Below are 27,211 nucleotides of genomic sequence, written 5' to 3'. Positions count from 1 at the left end.
GACAGAATTTGATGATTGTGGGGCTGCCCGAAGGAGTTGAAGGACCGAAGCCGACTGAGTATTTTGCTGCGATGCTGCCGAAACTATTGGGGGAGGGGGAGGATCCCTCCCGATATGTACTGGATCGGGCTCATTGGTCGTGGAGGCCTGTACCAAAGGCGAGTGAGCCGCCAAGGGTAGTGACTCTGTGCTTCCGTAGGTACAGTGTGAAGGAGAAGGTCCTGAGCTGGGCCAAGCAGAAGCGGGTGGTGCAGTGGGCTGGAGCTGGTATACATGTATACCAGGACTTTACGGTGGAGCTGGCAGGGAGGCGGGCTGCCTTCAGCCGGGTGAAGAAGGCACTGTACATCAGCAAGGTGCAGTGCGGCATTGTATATCCAGCGAAGCTGAGGGAGACTTACAAGCTCAAGGACTTTTATTTTGGAACAGCGGAGGAGTTTGCGAAGGCAGAAGGACTGTGGCAGAACTGACAAATTGAGAAATGGCCATGTGCCGATGTAACCTCATGACTGTATTTTCTTCTTTTATGTTTCACTGCGTGCGGGTGTATGGGCTAAAGGAGCCAAGTTGGTATATATTTGGACAAGGGAAGGGACGGGACTTTCACTCGAAATGAGGGCTCTTTGGGGTTTAGGTGGATATGCGGGGTTTGTGCGCTAAAAGGGGATTTCTGGGCTTTCCTAGGGCCGGGCAAGGGGAAAAGGGACCCGGGCGGGGGCCTCCACGCTGGCCGGTTTAAGCCGGCCAGTGAACGGGAGTGTGATGGGGGAGGGGCTGCGGCCATCGGAGCCTAGCAGAACAGGGTCAGAGTGGTCTAGCCGGGGTGGAAAGTTGGGGGGAAGGAACCGAGGTTGGGGGAAGGAGTTTTACAAGAGGCAGTGGACGGGAGTAGTTGGAGAGGGAGGGGGGTGTTTACAACTCTTGGGTATCATGTATGGTACTCTTTCAGAGGTTGGATGGAGTTGAGTGGGGGGGGGGGGGGGGGGGGGGGGTTGGACTATATAGGTTAATGGTGATCATGGGCGGTCCCGGACTCCTTTTTCTTTTTCTCCTTTGTTTTTTATTTCCACCGTGGGAGGGTTTGTTTTATTGGATGCATATATTGACAGGTGGGCCGTTGTTTGGGGTGGTGGGAGGATGGGATCGTTGTTATTGTTAAGGGGATTGATTTTGCATTTGTTACCGTTTACTGTTTGTGGGTGGGGTGTAAATTTTAAAAGGAAAATGTGAAAATGGAGAATAAAAACATTTTCTTTTTTTAAATACCCTGTGGAACATGAGGGATCATTTTGCAAATGAGAAAAAGCTGACTTGTAGAAAGTAATTGCTAGAATTGGATAAAGAAAATTGATATATTAGTCAGCTATTACAATGGTTAACATTTCTGTAAGCATTTAGTGTGTGTACAATATCTACAATTGCAAAATGAGGGATTGTTAAATTAGCAGTATTGTACCAAAGAGCTTGTAATTGTAGAAATGTGTCTGCATGTCACATCCATCCGTAACAGCCTCCCCGAACAGGCGCCGGAATGTGGCAACTAGGGGCTTTTCACAGTAACTTCATTTGAAGCCTACTTGTGACAATAAGCGATTTTCATTTCATTTTAATTTTTCATTTCACATGCAGACAGATCAGCAAAATGATTAGGGAATAACAAAATGGTTCTGGAAGATTTATAAACACACACACACATTAATTGGGGTCCGGGGTGTGAGTAAAGTTTACACAGAAATGGGAATGGAATTCCTAAGGAGTAGCTCCTTCCTCAGCAATATGTTTTGGTCTTTACATGGGGTAAGGCATTGTTAGTTCTAGGTATGTGTAACAAAGTAGATCAAGTAGTTGAATTGAACATAGGTGAGTAGCCCCATTACATCCATCGAAGGGGAAGGAGTTAATACAAAAACAAAGGTGATCAGATTGAAATAGAACATACCACCTCACTACACTTTTTTGAAAGTAGGTATAAGTGACAAACCCTCTTGATCAATAAGTGGATTTTTTTGTTTTAAAAAATTGGATTGGAAAAATTGAATATATTCATGGAATGGTTACAGCACAGACTTCCATCTGGCCAATGTGTCCATGTCATCTCAGCAAGAGTTACTCCTCCAGTCCTGCTTCCCCACCCTTTCTCCATAGTCCTAGAAATATTTCCCCCCCCCCCCCCCCCCCCAGTAATTCTCCAATTCCCTTTTGAAAACCACAACTGAATCTGTATTTAGCACACTCTCAGACACGCATTCCAGATCCTAAACACTCACTGCATAAAAACATGAAAGAAAAAATTGCCTTTGGTTCTTTGTCACTCACCATAAATTGGTACCCTCAACCCTCCTGGGAACAGTTTCTGACTATCTACTCTTTCCAAACTCCGAGGTTCTGAACACCTCTATCAAATCTCCTCTCAACCTTCTCTACTCGAAGGAGAACAGCCCCTACTTTTTCCAAACTATTCATGCAACTGAAGTCACGCGTGCTTGGAATCATTCTCAGAAAACTTTTCTGCATCCTCTATAATTTCTTCACATCCTTCCTGAAGTGCCATACCCAGAATTAAGCTCAATGCTTCAGTTCAGGCTGAGCAATGTTTTGAAGTTTCACCATCACCATCACCATTTTACTGTATGCTTCTATTTCCAAATCCCAGGATCTGGTATGCCTCATTAAACACTTTGTCAACCTGCCCTATCACCCAACACGTGCCATTGGGATGGCCGTAGAGAATCACCTGAAGGCCCTCCTCTGATGCTCCATCCCCGATGGGCCGAGTTCACAACCGCACAGTTGACGTGTGGTCTCTGCGGTCAGGAACCCGGTGTGGCGGCTGCAGACTGTGTTCAGCGTCGCCACAGTCGACTGGGGGGGGGGGGGGGGGGAGCTTCCGTGAGGGCTGGGGAGATTGGTGGGGGGTGGCCAAGGGGACACTATCTGGCACGTTGGGTCTGCGCAAGGCCGGCGCCATGTTTTATGGCATGACCACTGCAGATTGTCGCCCGTGCATATGCATGGCCACAGACCTGGCCATTCTCTAGCCATTTTTATTGTGGGAGCCGGGAGTTTTACGCGGCACAGCTGCTAGCTCCTCACCGGTCGCAGGATTGATGAGGGGGCATCGCCAAAAGTTGACATAAAACACCACAGATCCTCCGCACTTAGGCTCAAAAACGGTGAACCTTGCCCATGATCTTTTTTCACACTTATTCAATTCAGACTCAAAGGCAGATTGCAGTGGTGCTCTGCTCCTGGCCCTACCCTTTTTCTGATTGGGTTCCATGATTATTTATAAATAATTGCAGAATAAATGCATACAATTAAAAATCAAAACTACCTCAAGTTCCTGGAATCTGTGAATGAATAAAGAGATTAGAAATAAACTCAAATTAAAGAGGAGGGCAGATGAGGCCTATATTGATCATGGAATATATTTTACAAAAAAAAGAGACAAGGTTATAAGAGGGATAAGGAGAGTAAAGAGGAAGTATGAGAAGGGAATCTCATTTTTAAAAAAAAGAACAGCAAAGTATTGTACAAATCTCAGGAGACAATTGTTAAATGTGAGGTGGATCCTGAGAGAAGACAGAGTTAGTAGAGGATAAGCAGAAATGGATATAGTTAACAAGTACTTCACTTCAATGTTGACAAAAGAGGATCTTGGGAGAGCAGAAAAATCTAACAATCAAGCAATGTTTTCCTTTGCACACAGGGGTTTCAACGGGCTAATAGATGTCAGGTCTCTGAGCTAAGCTTCATAATGGGATAAAAATAGCTGAGATGATGATGCTGCTATGGTGGAGTTGGTTAGGAAATTGTAGGATATTGAACCAGTGTCAATGCTAGAAGTCAAGTTAGAGTGTGACTTGGAGGTGATGGTTTAATAGTAGCCTCTATTGTGTTGATGTTGAGAATTAGGGGGGAGGTGCTTAAGCTTTTTGGTGTTGACAGTCATTGCCTTGAACAGGAGTGATAACTGCTGCTTGTTAGCCCAAAGTTGCTAGATGTAATGCTCAAACAAGTTTATGGTAACCTTTGTTTTTATTTAATTGCTATTACAACTCAACTCCACAACTTCCCCAATGCAGTTCTCAGTAGTTAGATTAATATCCGGCATATTTTGGAAACATGTGTCATGAGCAGTTTCATTTCCACTTTTTAAAATAAATTGCATACATCCATAGAACAATAAATTCATGCTTCCCTTCCCTAAACTACAAAAAAAAGTGTCTACAATTCTTAATGAACTGAACTTTCTCCAATGAAATGCATCTATTATTTTTTGTAACCTGCTCAAAGATATATCAAGGATATACAATGTTAATCTGTTAATTATAAATCCTTTTGTTTGCTCTTTCAATACTTGCGAGAATGGACACAGAAGTATCTGCTCCTTCAAAAGGTGAAATCAATTTACCAGTCACTTACTTACCTTTTCAGCCTGGTTTAATTCTTCCAGTAAGAGGCGCAGGCAGCCAATGTTGTAGCAGATTTTGGAGGTGGGCTCTAGAATACCAGTAAACCAGTCCAGCGCCGTTACCCATTCTTGCCGGTCTGCTGCACTGATTCCTTCATCCCACTGTCTTATAGTATCTGTCAAAGACATGCTGCGCCCTGCCATTTAGTATGTGTGCAGTGTGTCCTGTGCACTGGTCCAACTAATGAACTAGTTCCAAACACTACCTCTTTTACCATCTGCTTCCTTCACTAACAAGGCTATAAAAATACTTCAGGAAATGTGACCACGTGACTAACTTCAGCTCTGACTGGACCCGTTTCACAGGAAGTTAATGCAGTGACAGTGCCATTTGATTCACTTGCTGGGGATTGTGTAGAAATGTAAATAGACTGAAAAATCCGATCCTGATACTGAAGTTGTTCAGAAGGATTAGAAAAGTTTTTTATTTACCTAACCCCATCCCATTAACAAACTCCTTTGTATTTTTTTTGTCTTTTAGTTTTCTGTTGAAACTTACACATCCAATACTGGAATTAATTCACTAAATGTAATAAAGGATCGAGCTCTGGGCAGTCTAAAGGCCAATTGCTGTCTTGCTCAAACTGCTCCGCCTTGCTGTTTCTTTGGCAACAAGGGAATGATCAACAAACAGTTCAGCCATCCACCTCCCGGAGACCAACTAACTGCTGAATAGCTATCTTTTCCAATTAAGAATTTTTTAAAAACCCACTATAACTTGGTGAGTAATTTGGTGGATTTTACCTCACTGTATTATGAATTATGTTTATTACCAGCTGAATGATTCAATTGCATGAAAGTGTTCCACTTCATTGCCATTCTGGTAGCAGCTAGTGTGGTAGACAGGAGATTGTTCTTTTCCACAACAGTTAAGAATTACATTTTTGTTTGTATTATTCTCTACTTTATCCCTCAATAATCTTAGGCAGCCTCCATCTCATGAGGTGGTAGTTTGCGCTGTGATGCTTAACTCTGCCTGGTGCGACTCGGCAGCTCTTGTCTGACAAGGCAGTCTCTGCTACATTTGCAGCAGGTGACACAATACACTGAAAAGGTGTACAATTCCCTTGCCTCTGTTTTCTCTGGACCTTCTTCTCAACCAGCTGTGCTTTCCATTTTTCCTCACTCTTCCTATATCCTTCCGGACAGTCAGCCTCCAGCTAGAGAACATGGGCTATCAGTGGCTGTCTCCAGAGTGACAGTGTCAGCGTCTGCCATCTTCATATCTCGCGAACAGCTGTCTTTGTAGTGGAGATATGGATGCCCAGGAGGCCATGACTATGAGGCCTAGTCACAATACAGCAGGTCTTTGGATACATGGACATCATTCATCTGATGAACGGGGCCAAGCCAGTGAAGAAGTCACTGGATGAGAATGGGTGCATGTTGATGGATTTAGCCCCCTTCAGGGTTGATGACCTTGTCCTGCCAAGAGGTGCTGGCAATCCATCTGAATCGGTGAAGGTAGCAACGCTTCAGACATTTCTCCTGCCTAGATTATATAGCCCACCATTATGGAGGAGTGTGCTGAGAATGCAGGCAGTGTGGTGTTCTCAGTGAGCTTGATGTTGTTCCACACCATTGTCCAGCTTGGACACAACAGGTACAGCTTTTGTGATACGTGTATTGATTTCTGTGTTGCCTTCAAATGACAGTTTGCTGACAATTATGGACACAATGCTATCAACAATTCCCACTGCCACATTATCAGTGGCGATAGATAGTGGAGTGGCCAGTTCTGGAACCATGAGATCTGTCTTCCAAACGCAGATGGTGAAAACAAACTGTTTATAGGCATGAGAGGGTCTGTGCAATTGCTGCTGAAGAGCTTCCTCTGTATCCAGTGCTGTTGTAACATCATTAGTGTAGAGTAACTCTCTGCTGAGGACTTAGTCTAAATCACTCCTCCCTGATTATACTGTAGACCCTGTTCTCAATCTCTCCTCCCTGGTTACACTGCAGTCCCTGGTCTCAATCTCTCCTCCTTGGTAACACTGTAGACCCTGGTCTCAATCTCTCCTCCCTGGTTACACTGTAGACCCTGGTCTCAATCTCTACTTCCTCTTTAGACTGTAGTCCCTTCTCTCAATCACTCCTCCCTGGTTACACTGTAGACCCTGGTCTCAATCTCTACTTCTCTTTAGACTGTAGTCCCTGGTCTCAATCTCTCCTTCCTGGTTACACTGTGATCCCTGGTCTCAATCACTCCTCCCTGATTGTACTGTAGACTCTGGTCTCAATCTTTCCTCCCTGCTTACTCTGTAGTCCTTGGTCTCAATCTCTCCTTCCTGGTTACACTGTGATCCCTGGTCTCAATCACTCCTCCCTGGTTACACTGTAGTCCCTGGTCTCAATCTCTCCTCCCTGGTTACAATATAGTCCCTGGTCTCCATCTCCCGTCCGTGTTAACATTCTAGTCTCTGGTCTCAATCACTTCTCCCTGGTTACACTGTAGACCCTGGTCTCAATCTCTACTTCCTCATTAGACTGTAGTCCCTGGTCTCAATCTCTCCTTCCTGGTTACACTGTAATCCCTGGTCTCAATCAATCCTCCCTGGTTACGCTGTAGTCCCTGGTCTTAATCTCTCCTCCCTGGTTATACTGTTGACTCTGTTCTCAATCTCTCCTCCCTGGTTATACTGTAGTCCCTGGTCTCAATCTCTCCTCCTTGGTAACACTGTAGACCCTGGTCTCAATCTCTCCTCCCTGATTACACTGTAGTCCCTGGTCTAAATCACTCCTTCCTGGTTTCACTGTAATCCCTGGTCTCAATCACTCCTCCCTGATCATACTGTAGACTCTGGTCTCAATCTCTCCTCCATGGTTATACTGTAGACTCTGGTCTTAATCTTTCCTCCCTGGTTACTCTGTAGTCCATTGTCTCAATCTCTCCTCCCTGGCTACACTGTAGTCCCTGGTCTCAATCTCTCCTCCCTGCCTACTCTGTAGTCCCTGGTCTCAATCTCTCCTTCCTGGTTACACTGTGATCCCTGGTCTCAATCTCTCCTCCCTGGTTACATTGTAGTCACTGGTCTCAATCTCTCCTCCCTGGTTACAACTGTAGACCCTGCACTCAATCTCTCCTCCCTGGTTACCCTGTAGACTCTGGTCTCAATCTCTCCTCCCTGGTTACACTGTAGACCCTGGTCTCAATCTCTACTTCCTCTTTAGACTGTAGTCCCTGGTCTCAATCTCTCCTTCCTGATTGCACTGTAATCCCTGGTCTCAATCACTCCTCCCTGGTTAAACTGTAGTCCCTGGTCTTAATCTCTCCTCCCTGGTTATACTGTAGACTCTGGTCTCAATCTCTCCTCCCTGGTTACACTGTAGACCCTGGTCTCAATCTCTACTTCCTCTTTAGACTGTAGTCCCTGGTCTCAATCTCTCCTTCCTGGTTACACTGTAGACCCTGGTCTCAATCTCTACTTCCTCTTTAGACTGTAGTCCCTGGTCTCAATCTCTCCTTCCTGCTTACACTGTAATCCCTGGTCTCAATCACTCCTCCCTGATTATACTGTAGACCCTGTTCTCAATCTCTCCTCCCTGCTTACTCTGTAGTCCTTGGTCTCAATCTCTCCTTCCTGGTTACACTGTGATCCCTGGTCTCAATCACTCCTCCCTGGTTACACTGTAGTCCCTGGTCTCAATCTCTCCTCCCTGGTTACACTGTAGACTCTGGTCTCAATCTCATCTTCCTGGTTACACTGTAGTCCCTGGTCTCAATCTCCCGTCCGTGTTAACATTCTAGTCTCTGGTCTCAGTTTCTCCTCCCTGGTTATACTGTAGACTCTGGTCTCAATCTCTCCATCTGATTACACTGTAGACCCTCATCTCGATCTCTCCTCCCTGGTTACAATATAGTCCCTGGTCTCCATCTCCCGTCCGTGTTAACATTCTAGTCTCTGGTCTCAATCACTTCTCCCTGGTTACACTGTAGACCCTGGTCTCAATCTCTACTTCCTCATTAGACTGTAGTCCCTGGTCTCAATCTCTCCTTCCTGGTTACACTGTAATCCCTGGTCTCAATCAATCCTCCCTGGTTACGCTGTAGTCCCTGGTCTTAATCTCTCCTCCCTGGTTATACTGTTGACTCTGTTCTCAATCTCTCCTCCCTGGTTATACTGTAGTCCCTGGTCTCAATCTCTCCTCCTTGGTAACACTGTAGACCCTGGTCTCAATCTCTCCTCCCTGATTACACTGTAGTCCCTGGTCTAAATCACTCCTTCCTGGTTGCACTGTAATCCCTGGTCTCAATCACTCCTCCCTGATCATACTGTAGACTCTGGTCTCAATCTCTCCTCCATGGTTATACTGTAGACTCTGGTCTTAATCTTTCCTCCCTGGTTACTCTGTAGTCCATTGTCTCAATCTCTCCTCCCTGGCTACACTGTAGTCCCTGGTCTCAATCTCTCCTCCCTGCCTACTCTGTAGTCCCTGGTCTCAATCTCTCCTTCCTGGTTACACTGTGATCCCTGGTCTCAATCTCTCCTCCCTGGTTACATTGTAGTCACTGGTCTCAATCTCTCCTCCCTGGTTACAACTGTAGACCCTGCACTCAATCTCTCCTCCCTGGTTACCCTGTAGACTCTGGTCTCAATCTCTCCTCCCTGGTTACACTGTAGACCCTGGTCTCAATCTCTACTTCCTCTTTAGACTGTAGTCCCTGGTCTCAATCTCTCCTTCCTGATTGCACTGTAATCCCTGGTCTCAATCACTCCTCCCTGGTTAAACTGTAGTCCCTGGTCTTAATCTCTCCTCCCTGGTTATACTGTAGACTCTGGTCTCAATCTCTCCTCCCTGGTTACACTGTAGACCCTGGTCTCAATCTCTACTTCCTCTTTAGACTGTAGTCCCTGGTCTCAATCTCTCCTTCCTGGTTACACTGTAGACCCTGGTCTCAATCTCTACTTCCTCTTTAGACTGTAGTCCCTGGTCTCAATCTCTCCTTCCTGCTTACACTGTAATCCCTGGTCTCAATCACTCCTCCCTGATTATACTGTAGACCCTGTTCTCAATCTCTCCTCCCTGGTTACACAGCAGTCCCTGGTCTCAATCTCTCCTCCTTGGTAACACTGTAGACCCTGGTCTCAATCTCTCCTTCCTGGTTACACTGTGATCCCTGGTCTCAATCACTCCTCCCTGATTATACTGTAGACTCTGGTCTCAATCATTCCACCCTGCTTACTCTGTAGTCCTTGGTCTCAATCTCTCCTTCCTGGTTACACTGTGATCCCTGGTCTCAATCTCTCCTCCCTGGTTACACTGTAGACTCTGGTCTCAATCTCTTCTTCCTGGTTACACTGTAGTCCCTGGTCTCAATCTCCCTTCCGTGTTAACATTCAAGTCTCTGGTCTCAATCTCTCCTCCCTGGTTGCACTGTAGACCCTGGTCTCAATCTCTAGTTCCTCTTTAGACTGTAGTCCCTGGTCTCAATCTCTCCTTCCTGGTTACACTGTAATCCCTGGTCTCAATCAATCCTCCCTGGTTACGCTGTAGTCCCTGGTCTTAATCTTTCCTCCCTGGTTATACTGTGGACTCTGGTCTCAATCTCTCATCGGTAACACTGTAGACCCTGGTCTCAATCTCTCCTCCCTGATTACACTGTAGTCCCTGGTCTCAATCTCTCCTTCCTGGTTACACTGTAATCCCTGGTCTCAGTCACTCCTCCCTGATTATACTGTAGACTCTGGTCTCAATCTCTCCTCCCTGGTTATACTGTAGACTCTGGTCTCACTCTCTACTTCCTCTTTAGACTGTAGTCCCTGGTCTCAATCTCTCCTTCCTGATTGCACTGTAGTCCCTGGTCTCAATCACTCCTCCCTGGATAAACTGTAGTCCCTGGTCTTAATCTCTCCTCCCTGGTTATACTGTAGACTCTGGTCTCAATCTCTCCTCCCTGGTTGCACTGTAGACCCTGGTCTCAATCTCTACTTCCTCTTTAGACTGTAGTCCCTTGTCTCAATCTCTCCTTCCTGGTTACACTGTAATCCCTGGTCTCAATCACTCCTCCCTGATTATACTGTAGACCCTGTTCTCAATCTCTCCTCCCTGGTTACACTGCAGTCCCTGGTCTCAATCTCTCCTCCCTGGTTACACTGTAATCCCTTCTCTCAATCACTCCCCCCTGGTTACACTGTAGACGCTGGTCTCAATCTCTACTTCCTCTTTAGACTGTAGTCTCTGGTCTCAATCTCTCCTTCCTGGTTAAACTGTGATCCCTGGTCTCAATCACTCCTCCCTGATTATACTGTAGACCCTGGTCTCAATCTCTACTTCCTCTTTAGACTGTAGTCCCTGGTCTCAATCTCTCCTTCCTGGTTAAACTGTGATCCCTGGTTGCAATCTTTCCTCCCTGGTTACTCTGTAGTCCCTGGTCTCAATCTCTCCTCCCTGGTTACACTGTAGTCCCTGGTCTCAATCTCTCTGCCCTGGTTACACTGTGATCCCTGGTTACACTGTAGACTCTGGTCTCAATCTCTCCTCCCTGGTTACACTGTAGTTCCTGGTCTCAATCTCCCGTCCGTGTTAACATTCTAGTCTCTGGTCTCCATCTCTCCTCCCTGGTTCCACTAGACTCTGGTCTCAATCTCTCCATCTGATTACACTGTAGACCCTCGTCTCAATCACTCCTCCCTGGTTACACTGTAGACCCTGGTCTCAATCTCTCCTTCCTGGTTATACTGGGGACTCTGGTCTCAATCTCTCCTCCCTGGTTATACTGTAGTCCCTGGTCTCAATCTCCCCTCCTTGGTAACACTGTAGACCCTGGTCTCAATCTCTCCTCCCTGATTACACTGTAGACTCTGGTCTCAATCTCTTCTTCCTGGGTACACTGTAGTCCCCGGTCTAAATCGCTCCTCCCTGGTTACTCTGTAGACCCTGGTCTCAATCTCTACTTCCTCTTTAGACTGTAGTCCCTGGTCTCAATCTCTCCTCCCTGGTTACACTGTAGGTCCTGGTCTCAATCTCTCATCCCTGGTTACACTGTGATCCCTGGTCTCAATCTCTCCTCCCTGGTTACACTGTAGTCCCTGGTCTCAATCTCTCCTCCCTGGTTACACTGTAGACCCTGCACTCAATCTCTCCTCCCTGGTTACACTGTAGACTCTGGTCTCAATCTCTTCTTCCTGGGTACACTGTAGTCCCCGGTCTAAATCGCTCCTCCCTGGTTACTCTGTAGACCCTGGTCTCAATCTCTACTTCCTCTTTAGACTGTAGTCCCTGGTCTCAATCTCTCCTCCCTGGTTACACTGTAGACCCTGGTCTCAATCTCTACTTCCTCTTTAGACTGTAATCCCTGGTCTCAATCTCTCCTTCCGGGTTACACTGTAATCCCTGGTCTCAATCACTCCTCCCTGATTATACTGTAGTCCCTGGTCACAATCTCCCCTCCTTGGTAACACTGTCGACCCTTGTCTCAATCTCTCCTCCCTGGTTACACTGTAGATTCTGGTCTCAAACTCTACTTCCTCTTTATACTGTAGTCCCTTCTCTCAATCACTCCTCCCTGGTTACACTGTAGACCCTGGTCTCAATCACTCCTCCCTGATTATACTGTAGACTCTGGTTTTAATCTTTCCTCACTGGTTACTCTGTAATCCCTTGTCTCAATCTCTCTTCCCTGGTTACACAGTCGTCCCTGGTCTCAATCTCTCCTCCCTGCTTACTCTGTAGTCGTTGGTCTCAATCTCTCCTCCCTGGTTACACTGTAGACTCTGGTCTCAATCTCTCCTTCCTGGTTACACTGTAATCCCTGGTCTCAATCAATCCTCCCTGGTTACGCTGTAGTCCCTGGTCTTAATCTCTCCTCCCTGCTTATACTGTGGACTCTGGTCTCAATCTCTACTCCCTGGTTAAACTGTAGTCCCTGGTCTCAATCTCTCCTCCCTGATTATACTGTAGACTCTGGTCTCAATCTCTCCTCCCTGGTTTTACTGTAGACTCTGGTCTCAATCTTTCCTCCCTGGTTACTCTGTAGTCACTGGTCTCAATCTCTCCTCCCTGCTTACTCTGTAGTACCTGGTCTCAATCTCTCCTCCCTGGTTACACTGTAGTCCCTGGTCTCAATCTCTCCTTCCTGGATACACTGTAGGTCCTGGTCTCAATCTCTCTTCCCTGGTTACACTGTGATCCCTGGTCTCAATCTCTCACCCCTGGTTACACTGTAGACCCTGCACTCAATCTCTCCTCCCTGGTTACACTGTAGACTCTGGTCTCAATCTCTCCTGCCTGGTTACACTGTAGACCCTGGTCTCAATCTCTACTTCCTCTTTAGACTGTAGTCCCTGGTCTCAATCTCTCCTTCCTGATTGCACTGTAATCCCTGCTCTCAATCACTCCTCCCTGATTAAACTGTAGTCCCTGGTCTTAATCTCTCCTCCCTGGTTATACTGTAGACTCTGGTCTCAATCTCTACTTCCTCTTTAGACTGTAGTCCCTGGTCTCAATCTCTCCTTCCTGGTTACACTGTAATCACTGGTCTCAATCACTCCTCCCTGATTATACTGTAGACCCTGTTCTCATTCTCTCCTCCCTGGTTACACTGCAGTCCCTGGTCTCAATCTCTCCTCCCTGGTTACACTGTAGACCCTGTTCTCAATCTCTCCTCCCTGGTTACACTGTAGACCCTGGTCTCAATCTCTCCTCCCTGGGTACACTGTAGTCCCTGGTCTCAATCTCCCCTCCTTGGTAACACTGAAGACCCTGGTCTCAATCTCTCCTCCCTGGTTACACTGTAGACCCTGGTCTCAATCTCCACTTCCTCTTTAGACTGTAGTCTTTTCTCTCAATCACTCCTCCCTGGTTACACTGTAGACCCTGGTCTCAATCTCTACTTCCTCTTTAGACTGTAGTCCCTGGTCTCAATCTCTCCTTCCTGGTTACACTGCGATCCCTGGTCTCAATCTCTCCTCCCTGGTTACTCTGTAGTCCTTGGTCTCAATCTCTCCTTCCTGGTTACACTGTAGGTCCTGGTCTCAATCTCTCATCCCTGGTTACACTGTGATCCCTGGTCTCAATCTCTCCTCCCTGGTTGCACTGTAGTCCCTGGTCTCAATCTCTCCGCCCTGGTTACACTGTAGACTCTGGTCTCAATCTCTCATCCCTGGTTACACTGTGATCCCTGGTCTCAATCTCTCCTCCCTGGTTACACTGTAGACTCTGGTCTCAATCTCTCATCCCTGGTTACACTGTGATCCCTGGTCTCAATCTCTCCTCCCTGGTTACACTGTAGACTCTGGTCTCAATCTCTCCTCCCTGGTTACACTGTAGACTCTGGTCTTAATCTCTTCTTCCTGGTTACACTGTAGTTCCTGGTCTCAATCTCCCGTCCGTGTTAACATTCTAGTCTCTGGTCTCCATCTCTCCTCCCTGGTTATACTGTAGACTCTGGTCTCAATCTCTCCATCTGATTACACTGTAGACCCTCGTCTCAATCTCTCCTACCTGGTTACAATATAGTCCCTGGTCTCAATCTCCCGTCCGTGTTAACATTCTAGTCTCTGGTCTCAATCACTCCTCCCTGGTTACACTGTAGACCCTGGTCTCAATCTCTACTTCCTCTTTAGACTGTAGTCCCTGGTCTCAATGTCTCCTTCCTGGTTACACTGTATTCCCTGGTCTCAATCTCTCCTCCCTGGTTATCCTGTAGTCCCTGGTCTCAATCTCTCCTCCCTGGTTACACTGCAGTCCCTGGTCTCAATCTCCCCTCCTTGGTAACACTGTAGACCCTGGTCTCAATCTCTCCTCCCTGATTACACTGTAGACCCTGCTCTCAATCTCTACTTCCACTTTAGACTGTAGTCCCTTCTCTCAATCACTCCTCCCTGGTTACACTGTAGACCCTGGTCTCAATCTCTACTTCCTCTTTAGACTGTAGTCCCTGGTCTCAATCTCTCCTTCCTGGTTACACTGTAATCCCTGGTCTCAATCACTCCTCACTGATTATACTGTAGACTCTGGTCTCAATCTCTCCTCCCTGGTTATACTGTAGGTCCTGGTCTCAATCTCTCATCCCTGGTTACACTGTGATCCCTGGTCTCAATCTCTCCTCCCTGGTTACACTGTAGTCCCTGGTCTCAATCTCTTCTTCCTGGTTACACTGTAGTCCCTGGTCTCAATCTCTCCTCCCTGGTTACACTGTAGACCCTGGTCTCAATCTCTACTTCCTCTTTAGACTGTAGTCCCTGGTCTCAATCTCTCCTTCCTGATTGCACTGTAATCCCTGGTCTCAATCACTCCTCCCTGGTTAAACTGTAGTCCCTCGTCTTAATCTCTCCTCCCCGGTTATACTGTAGACCCTGGTCTCAATCTCTACTGCCTCTTTAGTCTGTAGTCCCAGGTCTCAATCTCTCCTTCCTGATTACACTGTGATCCCTGGTCTCAATCATTCCTCCCTGATTATACTGTAGACTCTGGTCTCAATCTTTCCTCCCTGGTTACTCTGTAGTCCCTGGTCTCAATCTCTCCTCCCTGCTTACTCTGCAGTACCTGGTCTCAATCTCTCCTCCCTGGTTACACTGTCGTCCCTGGTCTCAATCTCTCCTCCCTGGTTATACTGTAGACTCTGGTCTCAATCTCTACTTCCTCTTTAGACTGTAGTCCCTGGTCTCAATCTCTCCTTCCTGGTTACACTGTAATCACTGGTCTCAATCACTCCTCCCTGATTATACTGCAGACCCTGTTCTCATTCTCTCCTCCCTGGTTACACTGCAGTCCCTGGTCTCAATCTCTCCTCCCTGGTTGCACTGTAGACCCTGTTCTCAATCTCTCCTCCCTGGTTACACTGTAGTCCCTGGTCTCAATCTCCCCTCCTTGGTAACACTGAAGACCCTGGTCTCAATCTCTCCTCCCTGGTTACACTGTAGACCCTGGTCTCAATCTCCACTTCCTCTTTAGACTGTAGTCTTTTCTCTCAATCACTCCTCCCTGGTTACACTGTAGACCCTGGTCTCAATCTCTACTTCCTCTTTAGACTGTAGTCCCTGGTCTCAATCTCTCCTTCCTGGTTACACTGTAGTCCCTGGTCTTAATCTCTCCTTCCTGGATACACTGTAGGTCCTGGTCTCAATCTCTCATCCCTGGTTACACTGTGATCCCTGGTCTCAATCTCTCCTCCCTGGTTACACTGTAGTCCCTGGTCTCAATCTCTCCTCCCTGGTTACACTGTAGACCCTGCACTCAATCTCTCCTCCCTGGTTACACTGTAGACTCTGGTCTCAATCTCTCGTCCCTGGTTATACGGTAGACTCTGGTCTCCATCTCTCCTCCCTGGTTACACTGTAGACCCTGGTCTCAATCTCTACTTCCTCTTTAGACTGTAGTCCCTGGTCTCAATCACTCCTTCCTGATTGCACTGTAATCCCTGGTCTCAATCACTCCTCCCTGGTTAAACTGTAGTCCCTCGTCTTAATCTCTCCTCCCTGGTTATACTGTAGACTCTGGTCTCAATCTCTACTTCCTCTTTAGACTGTAGTCCCTGGTCTCAATCTCTCCTTCCTGGTTACACTGTAATCCCTGGTCTCAATCACTCTTCCCTGATTATACTGTAGACTCTCGTCTCAATCTCTCCTCCCTGGTTACACTGTAGGTCCTGGTCTCAATCTCTCATCCCTGGTTACACTGTGATCCCTGGTCTCAATCTCTCCTCCCTGGTTACACTGTAGACCCTGGTCTCAATCTCTCCTCTCTGGTTACACTGTAGTACCTGGTCTCAAACTGTGCACTCTGACCACTGTCGACCTGGGTCTCAAACATTCCTCTGTGGTTTCACTGTAGTCCCTGGTTTCAATCTGTCATCCCTGGTTACACTGATGTCCCTGGTTTCAATCTGTCATCCCTGGTTACACTGAAGACCCTGGTGTTAATCTCTCCTTCCTGACCACTGTAGTCTAATCCTCTGTTGAAGTACTTTACATTTTGGTTTAATAGATAGAAACATAGAAGAAAGGCTATTTACCTATTGGTTTTAATGCAGACACCATCATCTGTGCTGTTCAATCCATTTGAAATTAATGCTAATTCCTAAATATAATTAAAAGCCGAGACACCAAACCGTACTGCAATCTTCGTTTTTCATTGCTGATTTACAATCCTCAACCCACAATGCATGTTCCATGCGAATGCATCTCAGACTCCTATTCCTCTCTGCTCCAATCCCAACGATTTATTCAGCTCACAACAAGATTGAGCGTCTGAGATTTGACTGGATTTTACTGTTCGCTCTGATGAAAGAACCTTTTTTCCTGATCTTCAGTCGTAATCAGATTTGTTAATTTTACCCCATGTCCTTCAGTTCTGTCAACAACAAAGCCTGCTTACATCTAAAGTAACCAAACCTCAACTAGTAGCTTTCTTGCTCATTAAAAACTGGCATGAACTCAATTTGTCATCACCTGACGAATAAGCTGATGGGGAGGAAATCCATCATAAGGGCACGGTCCTGTGGGCTGGTTTAGCTCAGTTGGCTCGACAACTGGTTTGTGATGCAGAGCAAGGCCAGCAGCGTGGGTTCAATTCCTGTACTGGCTGAGGTTATTCAGAAAGGCCCGCTTTCTCAACCTTGCCCCTGAGGTGTGGTGACCCTCAGGTTAAATCACCATCAGTCAGCTCTCCCCTTCAAAGCAGACTATGGTAACTTTACATTTACTTAGTTTCAGTGAACAAATTTTATGTAATTTCGGAAGAGCTTTTCTATTTTTTCTTATCAATTATCAGGCAGAACTTGATTCCCAATCTTCCTGGTTAATCCTCAACTATCCTTTCTTTCCAGAGAATGTCCGAGACTGTGACTGTTTTTGGTGCTGACAAGTGTCAAGGGAATGCAGTGGCCACAGCCTTGCTCCAGGATGGTCATTTCACAGTGCGTGCTGTAGTGCAAGAGTTAAGCTCTCTGAGCACTCAGCAGTTACAGACAGGTGGGGCACACATCTTCCTGGCAGACTATAACAACCCTGCGAGTATCGGCTCGGCTTTGTGTGGGGCACACAAGTGTTTTGTCATCACCCACACAGATTTCAACCACAAGGATCCTCTGAGGGTTAGTAACATCACAATTTACAATCAAACATCTAAATGTCGGAGATGCTTTTGTTTTAGATGGTGTTCACTGAGGCTATTTACTGAAGCTATTGGGCGGGATTCTCCGTTCCCCACTGCTAAGATCTGGAATCCCGATTGGGCAGAGAATCCCAGGGTCTACAGTCGGCCAACATTCCATTTGTCTTCCTTATTACCTGCTGTACCGGGATACTAGTTTTCTGAGATTCATCACGAGGACATCCAGATCGCTCTGCATTGAAGCACACTGAAGTTTCTCTCCTTTTAGATAATAAGTTGCCGTTCCATTTTTCCGACCAAAGAGGATAACCTCGCACTTATCCACATTAAACTCCATCTGCCAAATTTTGGCCCACTCACCTAACCTATCTATATCCATTTGTAATTTTTTTTATTTACTCATGGCAACTTACTACCCCACCTATTTTAGTGCTATCCACAAATTTGGCTCCGGTACCTCTATTCCTACATCCAAGTCATTAACTGAACCCTGTGACACCCCACTAGTTACATCTTGCCTACCAGAAAAAGACTCATTACTACTCTCTGCCTTCTCTTGGTTAGCCAGTCTTCTATCCAAGTTGATAAATTACCCCTAATTCGATGTGATCTTACCTTGTGTGTTAACTTGTTATGCGGCACCTTTTCAAATGTCTTCTGGCAGTCCAGATATACTACATCTACAGAATGTCCATTATCTGTTTGATTTGTTACATCTTCGAAGAACTCGAGCAATTAATCAAACACGATTTACTCTTCATAAAACCATGCTGACTCTGATGGAGTGCGTTTTGATTTTCTAAATATCTTGCTATTACCTTCTTAATAATGGATTCTAACAATTGTGGGTCACTCTCATGCAAGCGTGGTGTGGGGGTGGGGAAGGGGGGGTGACCTATCATTCCTGTAGTGGCGGGGGGGGGGAAGGACAGGAAAGAGAGGATGCCTCTCCTTGATGAGGCATTGGGGGTGCTCCCCTTGTCAGCAGCGAGATCAATATTTGCGCTGTGGGGGGTCTGTCTCTGAATACTGGGATTGGAGCGGCCACTTGAAATGGCGGTTCGATACCAGGAAGTGCTGGGAAACCAGCATATTGCTGTGCAATCATTTGCTTAGCAAACGTCTGAGAATTCCACCTCGGCAACACTCCTGGTACCAGCGGGACACAGTCCCGATTCTCCGCTGGTAGGAGCACCGTGTCTCTGGAATGGAGAATCCTGTCCATTAAGTAAACATATTGGAAAAAAAAATAATGGATTAGTACTTCAACTGGTCATGAAATTTGGCTAAAGAAATTTGGCATGTCTGCATCGACTCTCAAACTTCTACAGATGTGCGATAGAGAGCATCCTAACCGGCTGCATCACAGCCTGGTATGGCAACTGCTCAGTCCAAGACTGCAAGAAACTGCAGAGTGTGGTGAACTCAGCCCAGCGCATCACACAAGCTTGCCACCCCCACATTGATTCTGTATATACCTCCTGCTGCCTCAGGAAGGCAGACAGCATAATCAGAGACCACTCCCACCCAGGCATTGCCTTCTTCCAGACCCTTCCATCAGGCAGAAGGTACAGAAGCCTGAAGACCCACACATCCAGACATAGGAACAGTTTCTTCCCCACAGCTACTAGACTCCTCAACGACTCCCTCTCGGACTGATCTGTTCCCTGTAAGAACACTATTTACGACGCTCTATACTGCTCATGCTCATGTATTTGCTTTGTTTGGCCCCTTGTTCCACACTGTAAGCAATCACTATTTGTCAATGTACCATTTGTCAATGTACTGTGTTGATTATTCTTTTTGTCTACTATGTACGTACTGTGTACATTCCCGCAGCCGCAGAAAAATACTTTTCACTTCGATACATGGGACAATAAATCAAATCAAAATCAAATCAATGGGGGAGCTGTTTGGCAAAAGCTGAATGAGGCATACATCACCAACTCACAGTGCAGAGAATATAACTGCCGCTAGCCCTGGGGAGGAGTTGTGTTTTGGGTTGCGATCCTAATGTGAAATCAAATGAGGGTCCAGCACTGTGTCGGATGCAGTCACCCAGCACTGAATTTTTAAAAATTGGCCAATTAGTGACAAGAGAACCATTTGCCATCCAATTCAGTCTGAATAGAGTGTGTTCAAAGGCTTAGAAAATAGTGGACAGTTTACTGTAGCCAAGTATCGTGAAAGTCTATGAATGCAATGAGGTTACCATCATGTCTACCAGCATCTGTTCAGCAGCCATATATACCCAGGCTGTATTAGGAGTATAACTGCTGGTCCTATGCAGTTGATGGAATGAAACACTTAGTCATTGAAAGAAATTTACATGAGGCTTTATCACTTAGAAACAGTTGCCTTTTCTGATCAAAAACCATTGCATCTTTTACAGACTGAAATTCAGCAGGGTTACACGATAGCAGACTTATGTAAACTGCACAATATCAAACATGTTGTGCTAAGTGGAGCTCATCATGTTCACAGGAAATATAGCCTCCCAGCGAGGCACATGGATGCAAAGGCCTGCATTAACGATTATATGAATGAAATTGCTTTGCCCAAGACTGAGATTATAGTTCCATTTTACTTTGAAAGTTTTCTGACAACATTCAAACCAAGCCCAGCTGGAAATAATACTTACAAGATCGGTAAGGTTAGCATTTCAGTTTTGGTGAATTACAAATATACCTTCTACATACTATCATCTCAAGGGGGAATGTTCCAAAGAATCCACAATATATCCCACAAAGAAATGTACAGTACGAAGTCTTACAACACCAGGTTAAAGTTCAACAGGTTTGTTTCGATGTCACTAGCTTTCGGAGCGCTGCTCCTTCCTCAGGTGAATGAAGAGGTATGTTCCAGAAACACATATATAGACAAATTCAAAGATGCCAAACAATGCAGGAATGTGACCATTGTTTGGCATCTTTGAATTTGTCTATATATGTGTTTCTGGAACATACCTCTTCATTCACCTGAGGAAGGAGCAGCGCTCCGAAAGCTAGTGACATCAAAACAAACCTGTTGGACTTTAACCTGGTGTTGTAAGACTTCGTACTGTGCTCACCTCAGTCCAATGCCGGCATCTCCACATCAAGAAATGTACAGCACAGGAACAGGCCCTTCGGCCCTCCAAGCCCGTGCCGACCATGCTGCCCGACTAGATCATCAACAGTGGCTCAGTGAGTTGAAGTCCCACTGAATGGCTGGACATGGCATTGTGCTTAGACAATTGCTCACACATCAGCTATACTAAGAATTCTTGCATTTCCCATTGAAAAGGGTGAAGGCAGAGTGGAGTCACTAGCCTCACATTTGCATATTCTGTGTGTAATGTTCTTTGATTATGCTGATGTTGAATCTTGATATGGTAGTGTTAACAAATAACATTAGACTTTGTTTTACAACTCAACTATTTATTGCTAACACTACTCTAAAGGATTACTGTAATGTCTAAGATTAATACAGTTGGAAATAATGGTCTAACATTAACTTACACTAAGTTAAAATAGAGCTACTCTAATATGCAACTGCTATCAACTTCTTACTAACACCTTCTTCTGGAGCACATGGCTGCATACTCACACCTGCAGATAAGGAATGAAAGGATCGAGAATGAGAGGGTGCAGATTTAAAGTAATTGCTAAAAGATGCAAGAATGATGAGGAAAACCCTTTTCACGCAATTTGCGGTAATAGTCAACAGTACACAGCCTGAGAGTGTGGTGGATGTAGGTGCATTTGAAGCATTCAATAAGGAATTAGACTGTTATTAAAAAGAAAGAATGTGCAGGGTTACAGGGAGAAGGCAGGAGAATGGCACCAGGTGAATTGCTCATTTGGAGAACTATGCAGACATGATAGACTGAATGAGCTCCTCCTGCGCTGTAACAATCCTGTGATTCAGTTGGACGGGCAGTGACATTTCCACCTCTGACACATACTGTTGATCAAAATGACAAAAGATAGAGAGGACAAGTTCCACTCCAGGACTTCATTCAACAATCTGAAGCTGACCATTAAGTGTAGCACTAAGGTAGTTTTGCGTAATTGGCATTGCCATCTTTTGGATGACACTTTAGAATGAGACCGCTCTTCAGGAGGTACAAGATCTGATGAAGAAGGGTGAAGTTCTGCCAGTGTCCTGGCCAACATTTATCCCTCAGCCAACAAAACAAAATAACTGGTCTTTAGTAGATTGTGGGTTCTTGCCATGAGCAAATTGACTGCTGTGTTTGACTCCATACCACCAGTGACTATGCTTCAAAAATAATTTCTTGGGCAGCACGGTGGCACAGTGGGTTAGCCCTGCTGCCTCACGGCGCCGAGGTCCCAGGTTCGATCCCGGCTCTGGGTCACTGTCCGTGTGGAGTTTGCACATTCTCCCTGTGTTTGCGTGGGTTTCGCCCCCACAACCCAAAGATGTGCAGGATAGGTGGATTGGCCACACTAAATTGCCCCTTACTTGGAAAAAATGAATTGGGCACTCTAAATTTAAAAAAAAATCTTGACTGTGAAGTGCTTTGGCATGTTTTATGATGTGAAATATGGTTTATAAATACACACTGTTCCTTCCTTTTCTTGGCACATGATTAAAGAAAAGGAATTGTTAAAGTCTAAACGGGCACCATATAAAGTGTAGAAAAGTTTCATAAACTGTATAATGAGTGTTCAATATTTTTAGTGGGTGGAACGATTCCAGATGCTGTTGGTTTACTTTTTAGAACTTTTGTGTTGTTTTCAGCCATTCCTATGGGAGAAGCGGCCATGGACGGAATAAGTATCAAACAGATCGGTCCGATTGTAACGACCTTGTTTAAAAACCCACGGCGCTGGATAGGAAAGAGCTGCTTTCTATCAGCAGGCAGTCTCCGGATCCAGGAATATTCTCAAATCCTCACAAATCAACTGTATCCCAAACAGTTTAAAGATTCCCGGGTATGACTATCTTAAGAAAGCACTGCTGTTAAATTAGATCTTTCTCATAAGCGTTGTGTGGGTGAAAACGAAACAGAGTTGCTGTTGAGCACACTGTCTTTTCACTTCAGGGACTTAGGTTAGAAAGGTAGACAACATGGATGAATGTGTCCTCCACAATGTCTAAATTCATTTCACTTTGGATTTTTACAACCAATCTATTATGGATGTAAATCTTTGGCAAAGAACAGCCCTTAATTAAGGAGCATCATTCAGATCACAAGGAGGGCTGGTGGGAAAACTGGAAACATCACACAGGGTGCAGCAGCGATGCACTCTGGGGTTGACCAGAGTTTAATTCTGCATAGTTTAAACATTTCTGAAAATGCTGCTGATGATAGGGGTTGAAGAAAGATTCCTTCTTCAAGAGCGAGGCACTGAATACTTCGAGCATCTGTTTTGTACTCCTACACTGAATAAGAAAAATTTATTGTCTGATGTGTGATTCTTCCCTCAACGTTTTCTTGTTAAGGTCCCTATTCTAGTCTTTTTTCTTATCATTTATACAGTGGTCATTGTGCTTTGAAAATATCCTCCCTTAATCTTTCTGAGCTCTAGTTATTCCTCTGCACCCTCTGTTTAAAACAAAACTCACCACATCACCTCAAGGGCTCAATGTTGTTAAGCATCTCATTTCCTTCCAGACTTCCTTCCTCCTTTTGAAGCCTAGACTTGGCATCACCAGTATAATCTCTTTAATTAGCTCATCACCTGTTCTTCAATCCTCGGAATACTGTGAACATGCAGCTGGAATGAAAGTGCACAGACAACTCTTCCTGCTCGTAACCCTATACAGCCCCTCTTGCTGGCATTTGCAGTTGTTACATATTCCAAAGCAAATCTATCTCGAACAATAAATTGTGAAAGAACACCCCACTCTGATCCTCGACATATTTTATACAGTTTCCATAATAATCTGAATGACACTTTCCCATTTATTTTTCTTTGTGACAGATTTCACTCCGTGAGTTTGTGGAGTGCTTTGGAGGACCGGGAGCTCAGGACCTTGGGAATATGTTTGAATTTTGGAAGCGAGGTGGACAGAAAATGAACTGTGCTTTGACTCTGGAACTGTATCCAGAGTTACAACAATTCCAACAGTGGGTTTCAGCTAACAGCACCATACTCAGGACTGCTCTGGATAATTAACAGACAGCACTGATAGGCATCTGAGGACATATAGGTCAAAAGTAATACCCATTTTAAAATCTTTTACAGGGAGGCAAAGCGAGTGGACAGGGGAGGTCACTGGAGACTACACCATTGACCATGTTTAGTTAAAGTTGGTCCTCGGGAGTACTATTTATACTTTTGGGTTTATGTGTATAAAATTTCTCTCACTGAGGCAAACTCTACCTGAAGCTTACATGGCAATTTGCTTGCAGGCCTCTGCCAGTGTCATTCTGAAGAAGCGAGTAGCCCAGAAGTGGCACTCCTCTAAAATCTTCTCCCATTTCAAGGTTTCCGAATTACCATTTCAATTCAATGTTTGTAAGTTCACCCACACTGTGAGCAAATTGCGTCATGATAATATGGTGATTATGGTAGTGGACTCCAGTATTAGATAAAATACAGTACACTCTGTACTCCACGAGGTCACCTGACCTGGGGGTTGAAGGTCAGATAGCACAGTTAAAGGGAGATTGTAACAAGGCTTCAGATGCCTTGCAACTGTGTGTTCATGTTTTTTATTAATAAAGTTAGTTTACAATAATAGTGTTGGCCATCCTGCAACAGTAAAACAAGAGAACTTAAGAGCAAAAAAATGAAAATGAAATAGCTTATTGTCACAATGAAGTTACTGTGAAAAGTCCCTAGTCGCCATATTCCAGCACCTATTCGGGGAGGCTGGTACGGGAATTGAACCGTGCTGCTGGCCTGCCTTGGTCTGCTTTCAAAGCCAGCGATTTAGCCCTGTGCTAAACCAGCCCCTAATATCCAGTATTGCCGCAAAAGAGAAAATGCTGGAAAATCTCAGCAGGTCTGACAACATCAGTAAGAAGAGAAAAGAGCTAACATTTCGAGTCCAAATGACCCTTTGTCAAAGATTTGATTTGACAACAAGTCAAGGCGACACTTTCTTTTCCCCAAATGTAACCCTTTAACCTACCTGCTCCTGGTTACAGCCTAGAAACTCCAGCTAACACTGCCACTATCCCATACTTGAACTGAAATCGCTCTTTCCTCAATGATTTAAACACCCATCCCTCATTACTACCCTATAGGATGAAGTTTTCATTTCTGGTATAAAAGAGTACTTCATATGAATTGGTTGGTATTCTTAGTGTTGTGTACTTGTCTCCGAATTGCAACAATTCTGAAAAAAATCATTGTGTTGGTACAATTGGAATTAATTTTACAAGCTCTATTTGACAGAAGATCACCATCTCATTCAAGATGGAGATGAGGATATTTCCTCTCATGAGGATCGTTAATCTCTACATTACAGAGCAATGGGGGCTGGATCATTGCATATATTCAAGGCTGAGGAAAACAGATTTTTGGTCTATAAATAAGGGAGTCAAAGTTTATAGGAGGTAAAAAGGAAAGTGGAGCTGAGGCCACCATGATTTTATTGAATGGTGGATCAGGCTGGATGGGCCGAGTGGCCTACTCCTACTCCAATTTTGTATGGTCTTATATTTTTAAGATGTAGAATCCTCAACGTTTGAGTGTATGAAGCCTGACTCCATCGGTTCTTAAACCAATATTACATGCTCATTTTTGTTGAGTAGTATCTTCAGCTCCTGAACGTACTAACTTGCTAAACCATTGAATGCAGGCTGTAACCAGAACTCCCCTTGTACTCTGCTCCTAATTTTAGTGCTGTCAGTGTGAATGATTGCCAAATGCAAACCAAGGACTTCCGAGAAATGGGGTGAAGAACATTCTAGGAGGAATAGTTTCGATATAGCCCTCACTAGCTCCATGGATGTTGGGATAGATAACGGGTAACATTTTCTAACTGCCAATATTCCAAAGCTGGGAAGAATTTTAAAGGGAGTTCAGGGCAGGTGGCTCATCTAGCCTGCTGCAGGCCTCAAGTGCAAGATTACTAGTATGAGTGGGTTATTATATGAGAACTACTGGATTAAACTGAGACAGCAAAGGTTGAATGATCCCCTTTCTCAACCACCAGCACACCTATATGTTATGTTCCTTGTATTCTCCAATATAGCCAAAGTTGTAGTGTTTACAAAGAACATAAAGCTATATGCTTAAACCAAAGCTAGTCTATTTTACACTACTTAAAATGGTTTGCACACTCTACTGAGTAACAGCTAACAAAATAATAATATTGAATCTATGTTACAGTAATTAATTACCTCTCTCTAATGCAACCTACACTCTAACTCAACCTCACACTATCCTTCTTCTCTTACAACCTCTCCAACAGCTTCTTGCAGAATGCTTAGAAACGCAGCCTTTTATAAGACTATTCAGTGATGCCATCTAGTATTGATATAAATGAACATCATCTTGTTAACCCTTTACTCTCCTTAGATTATACATATTATTCCATCCCCCTTAAACAGGAAAATATAAGTAACATTATTACATGATACATTGATCTGTATGCCAAAAGTTAACAAGCGAGTCAAAGTTTGTTAAACAGTTCATTTCTGTTTCTTTGCAAATTCAGTCTGTCAGGTTTCTTTCTTATTCTGGATGATCTCCTCAATCCAGTCAATTGAGTGGTATATTTGTCCAACGGTTTCTGGAAGTCATCTTGTGCTTATCAGATGATGTTGTAGTATGTAATAAATTATCATCAAACTGAAGACATGGAAATAACATTCGAGAAGATTTGACTTTCAGAGGAGCACGTCGATTTCTTCTAAGAACAGAACCATCAGTCGCTTTAACAATGTACGAGTGAGTTGCTGCTTGGCATATGACCTTAGCTAGATCAGACCATTCTCCAGGGGGAATCTGAATTCTCACCGGATCATCTGGATTAAGTGGTTCAAATGATTTTGCATGTTCATTGTAGTATTTCTCCTGAAGATGCTTTTGATGCTGCATTTTCTCTGTGGCTTGTTGAAGATCAGGATCAGCTAGTTGTAAACATGGAAGAGCTGTATGCAACTTTCTGTTCATTAACAACTGAGCAGGAGATAAACCAGTTGAGAGAGGAGTAGCTCTGTAATTCAATAAAGCTAAGAACATATCTGAGTCAGAGTCAAATCTTTTCTTGAAAAGTTGTTTCACAATGTGAACGCCTTTTTCAACCTTGCCATTAGATTGCGGATAAAGAGGACTGGATGTGATATGAGTGAAATTATAGTTACGATCAATTTCTGTCCAATCATTACAATCAAAGCAAGGTCCATTGTTTGTCATGACTCTGCAAGGTATCCCATGACGAGCAAATATTTCTTCAGTCACTTTGATCACGGATTTCGAAGTAGAATCAGACAATTTCATCACTTCCGGGTAGTTTGAAAAATAGTCGATGATCAAGACATAATCACGACCATGAAAATGAAAAAATTCAATACCAACTTGCGACCACGGAGTCTTCTCGAGATTGTGAGTTGTGAGTTTCTTTTTACTCTGTGATGATTGATTTCGCTGGCATGTCTCACATTCTAGCACAAAATTGGCTGTGTCAGTATTTATTCCAGGCCAATATACTGCCTGTCTCGCTTGGCGTTTACACTTTTCTTTATTTTAAAAATATTTTTATGAGGGTATTTGC

General features: G+C 44.7%; 2 protein-coding genes across 2 annotated transcripts in view; one reads left to right on the top strand and one right to left on the bottom strand.

The window, feature by feature from the left end:
• Nucleotides 1-4,706, bottom strand: part of ncf2 (neutrophil cytosolic factor 2) — a 74,448-nt gene extending 69,742 nt beyond the window's left edge. The window contains exon 1 of the mRNA XM_072511226.1: nucleotides 4,430-4,706. Coding sequence (XP_072367327.1) covers nucleotides 4,430-4,618 — 189 coding nt within the window. The 5' untranslated portion in view covers nucleotides 4,619-4,706. The remainder of the gene's footprint in view (nucleotides 1-4,429) is intronic.
• Nucleotides 4,707-4,805: 99 nt separating this feature from the next.
• On the top strand, nucleotides 4,806-26,680 carry LOC140426437 (nmrA-like family domain-containing protein 1). Its single transcript, XM_072511227.1, has 5 exons — nucleotides 4,806-5,195; nucleotides 17,244-17,510; nucleotides 19,923-20,178; nucleotides 22,277-22,470; nucleotides 23,464-26,680. Exons 2-5 carry the CDS (start codon nucleotides 17,247-17,249, stop codon nucleotides 23,656-23,658), a joined length of 909 nt encoding a protein of 302 aa, XP_072367328.1. The 5' UTR covers nucleotides 4,806-5,195; nucleotides 17,244-17,246; the 3' UTR covers nucleotides 23,659-26,680.
• Nucleotides 26,681-27,211: the final 531 nt, after the last annotated feature.

Source organism: Scyliorhinus torazame, chromosome 7 (genome assembly GCF_047496885.1).
Source record: "Scyliorhinus torazame isolate Kashiwa2021f chromosome 7, sScyTor2.1, whole genome shotgun sequence".
NCBI lineage: Eukaryota > Metazoa > Chordata > Chondrichthyes > Carcharhiniformes > Scyliorhinidae > Scyliorhinus > Scyliorhinus torazame.
This window is presented reverse-complemented; position numbering and strand designations above follow the sequence as displayed.

Bases quoted from the DNA above. Each gene is read 5' to 3' on its own strand.
- LOC140426437 (XM_072511227.1), top strand. From the start codon at position 17,247: ATGTCCGAGACTGTGACTGTTTTTGGTGCTGACAAGTGTCAAGGGAAT. The intron at 20,179-22,276 runs GTAAGGTTAGCA...TGTTGTTTTCAG, and splicing joins AAATAATACTTACAAGATCG to CCATTCCTATGGGAGAAGCG. The intron at 22,471-23,463 runs GTATGACTATCT...TCTTTGTGACAG, and splicing joins AACAGTTTAAAGATTCCCGG to ATTTCACTCCGTGAGTTTGT.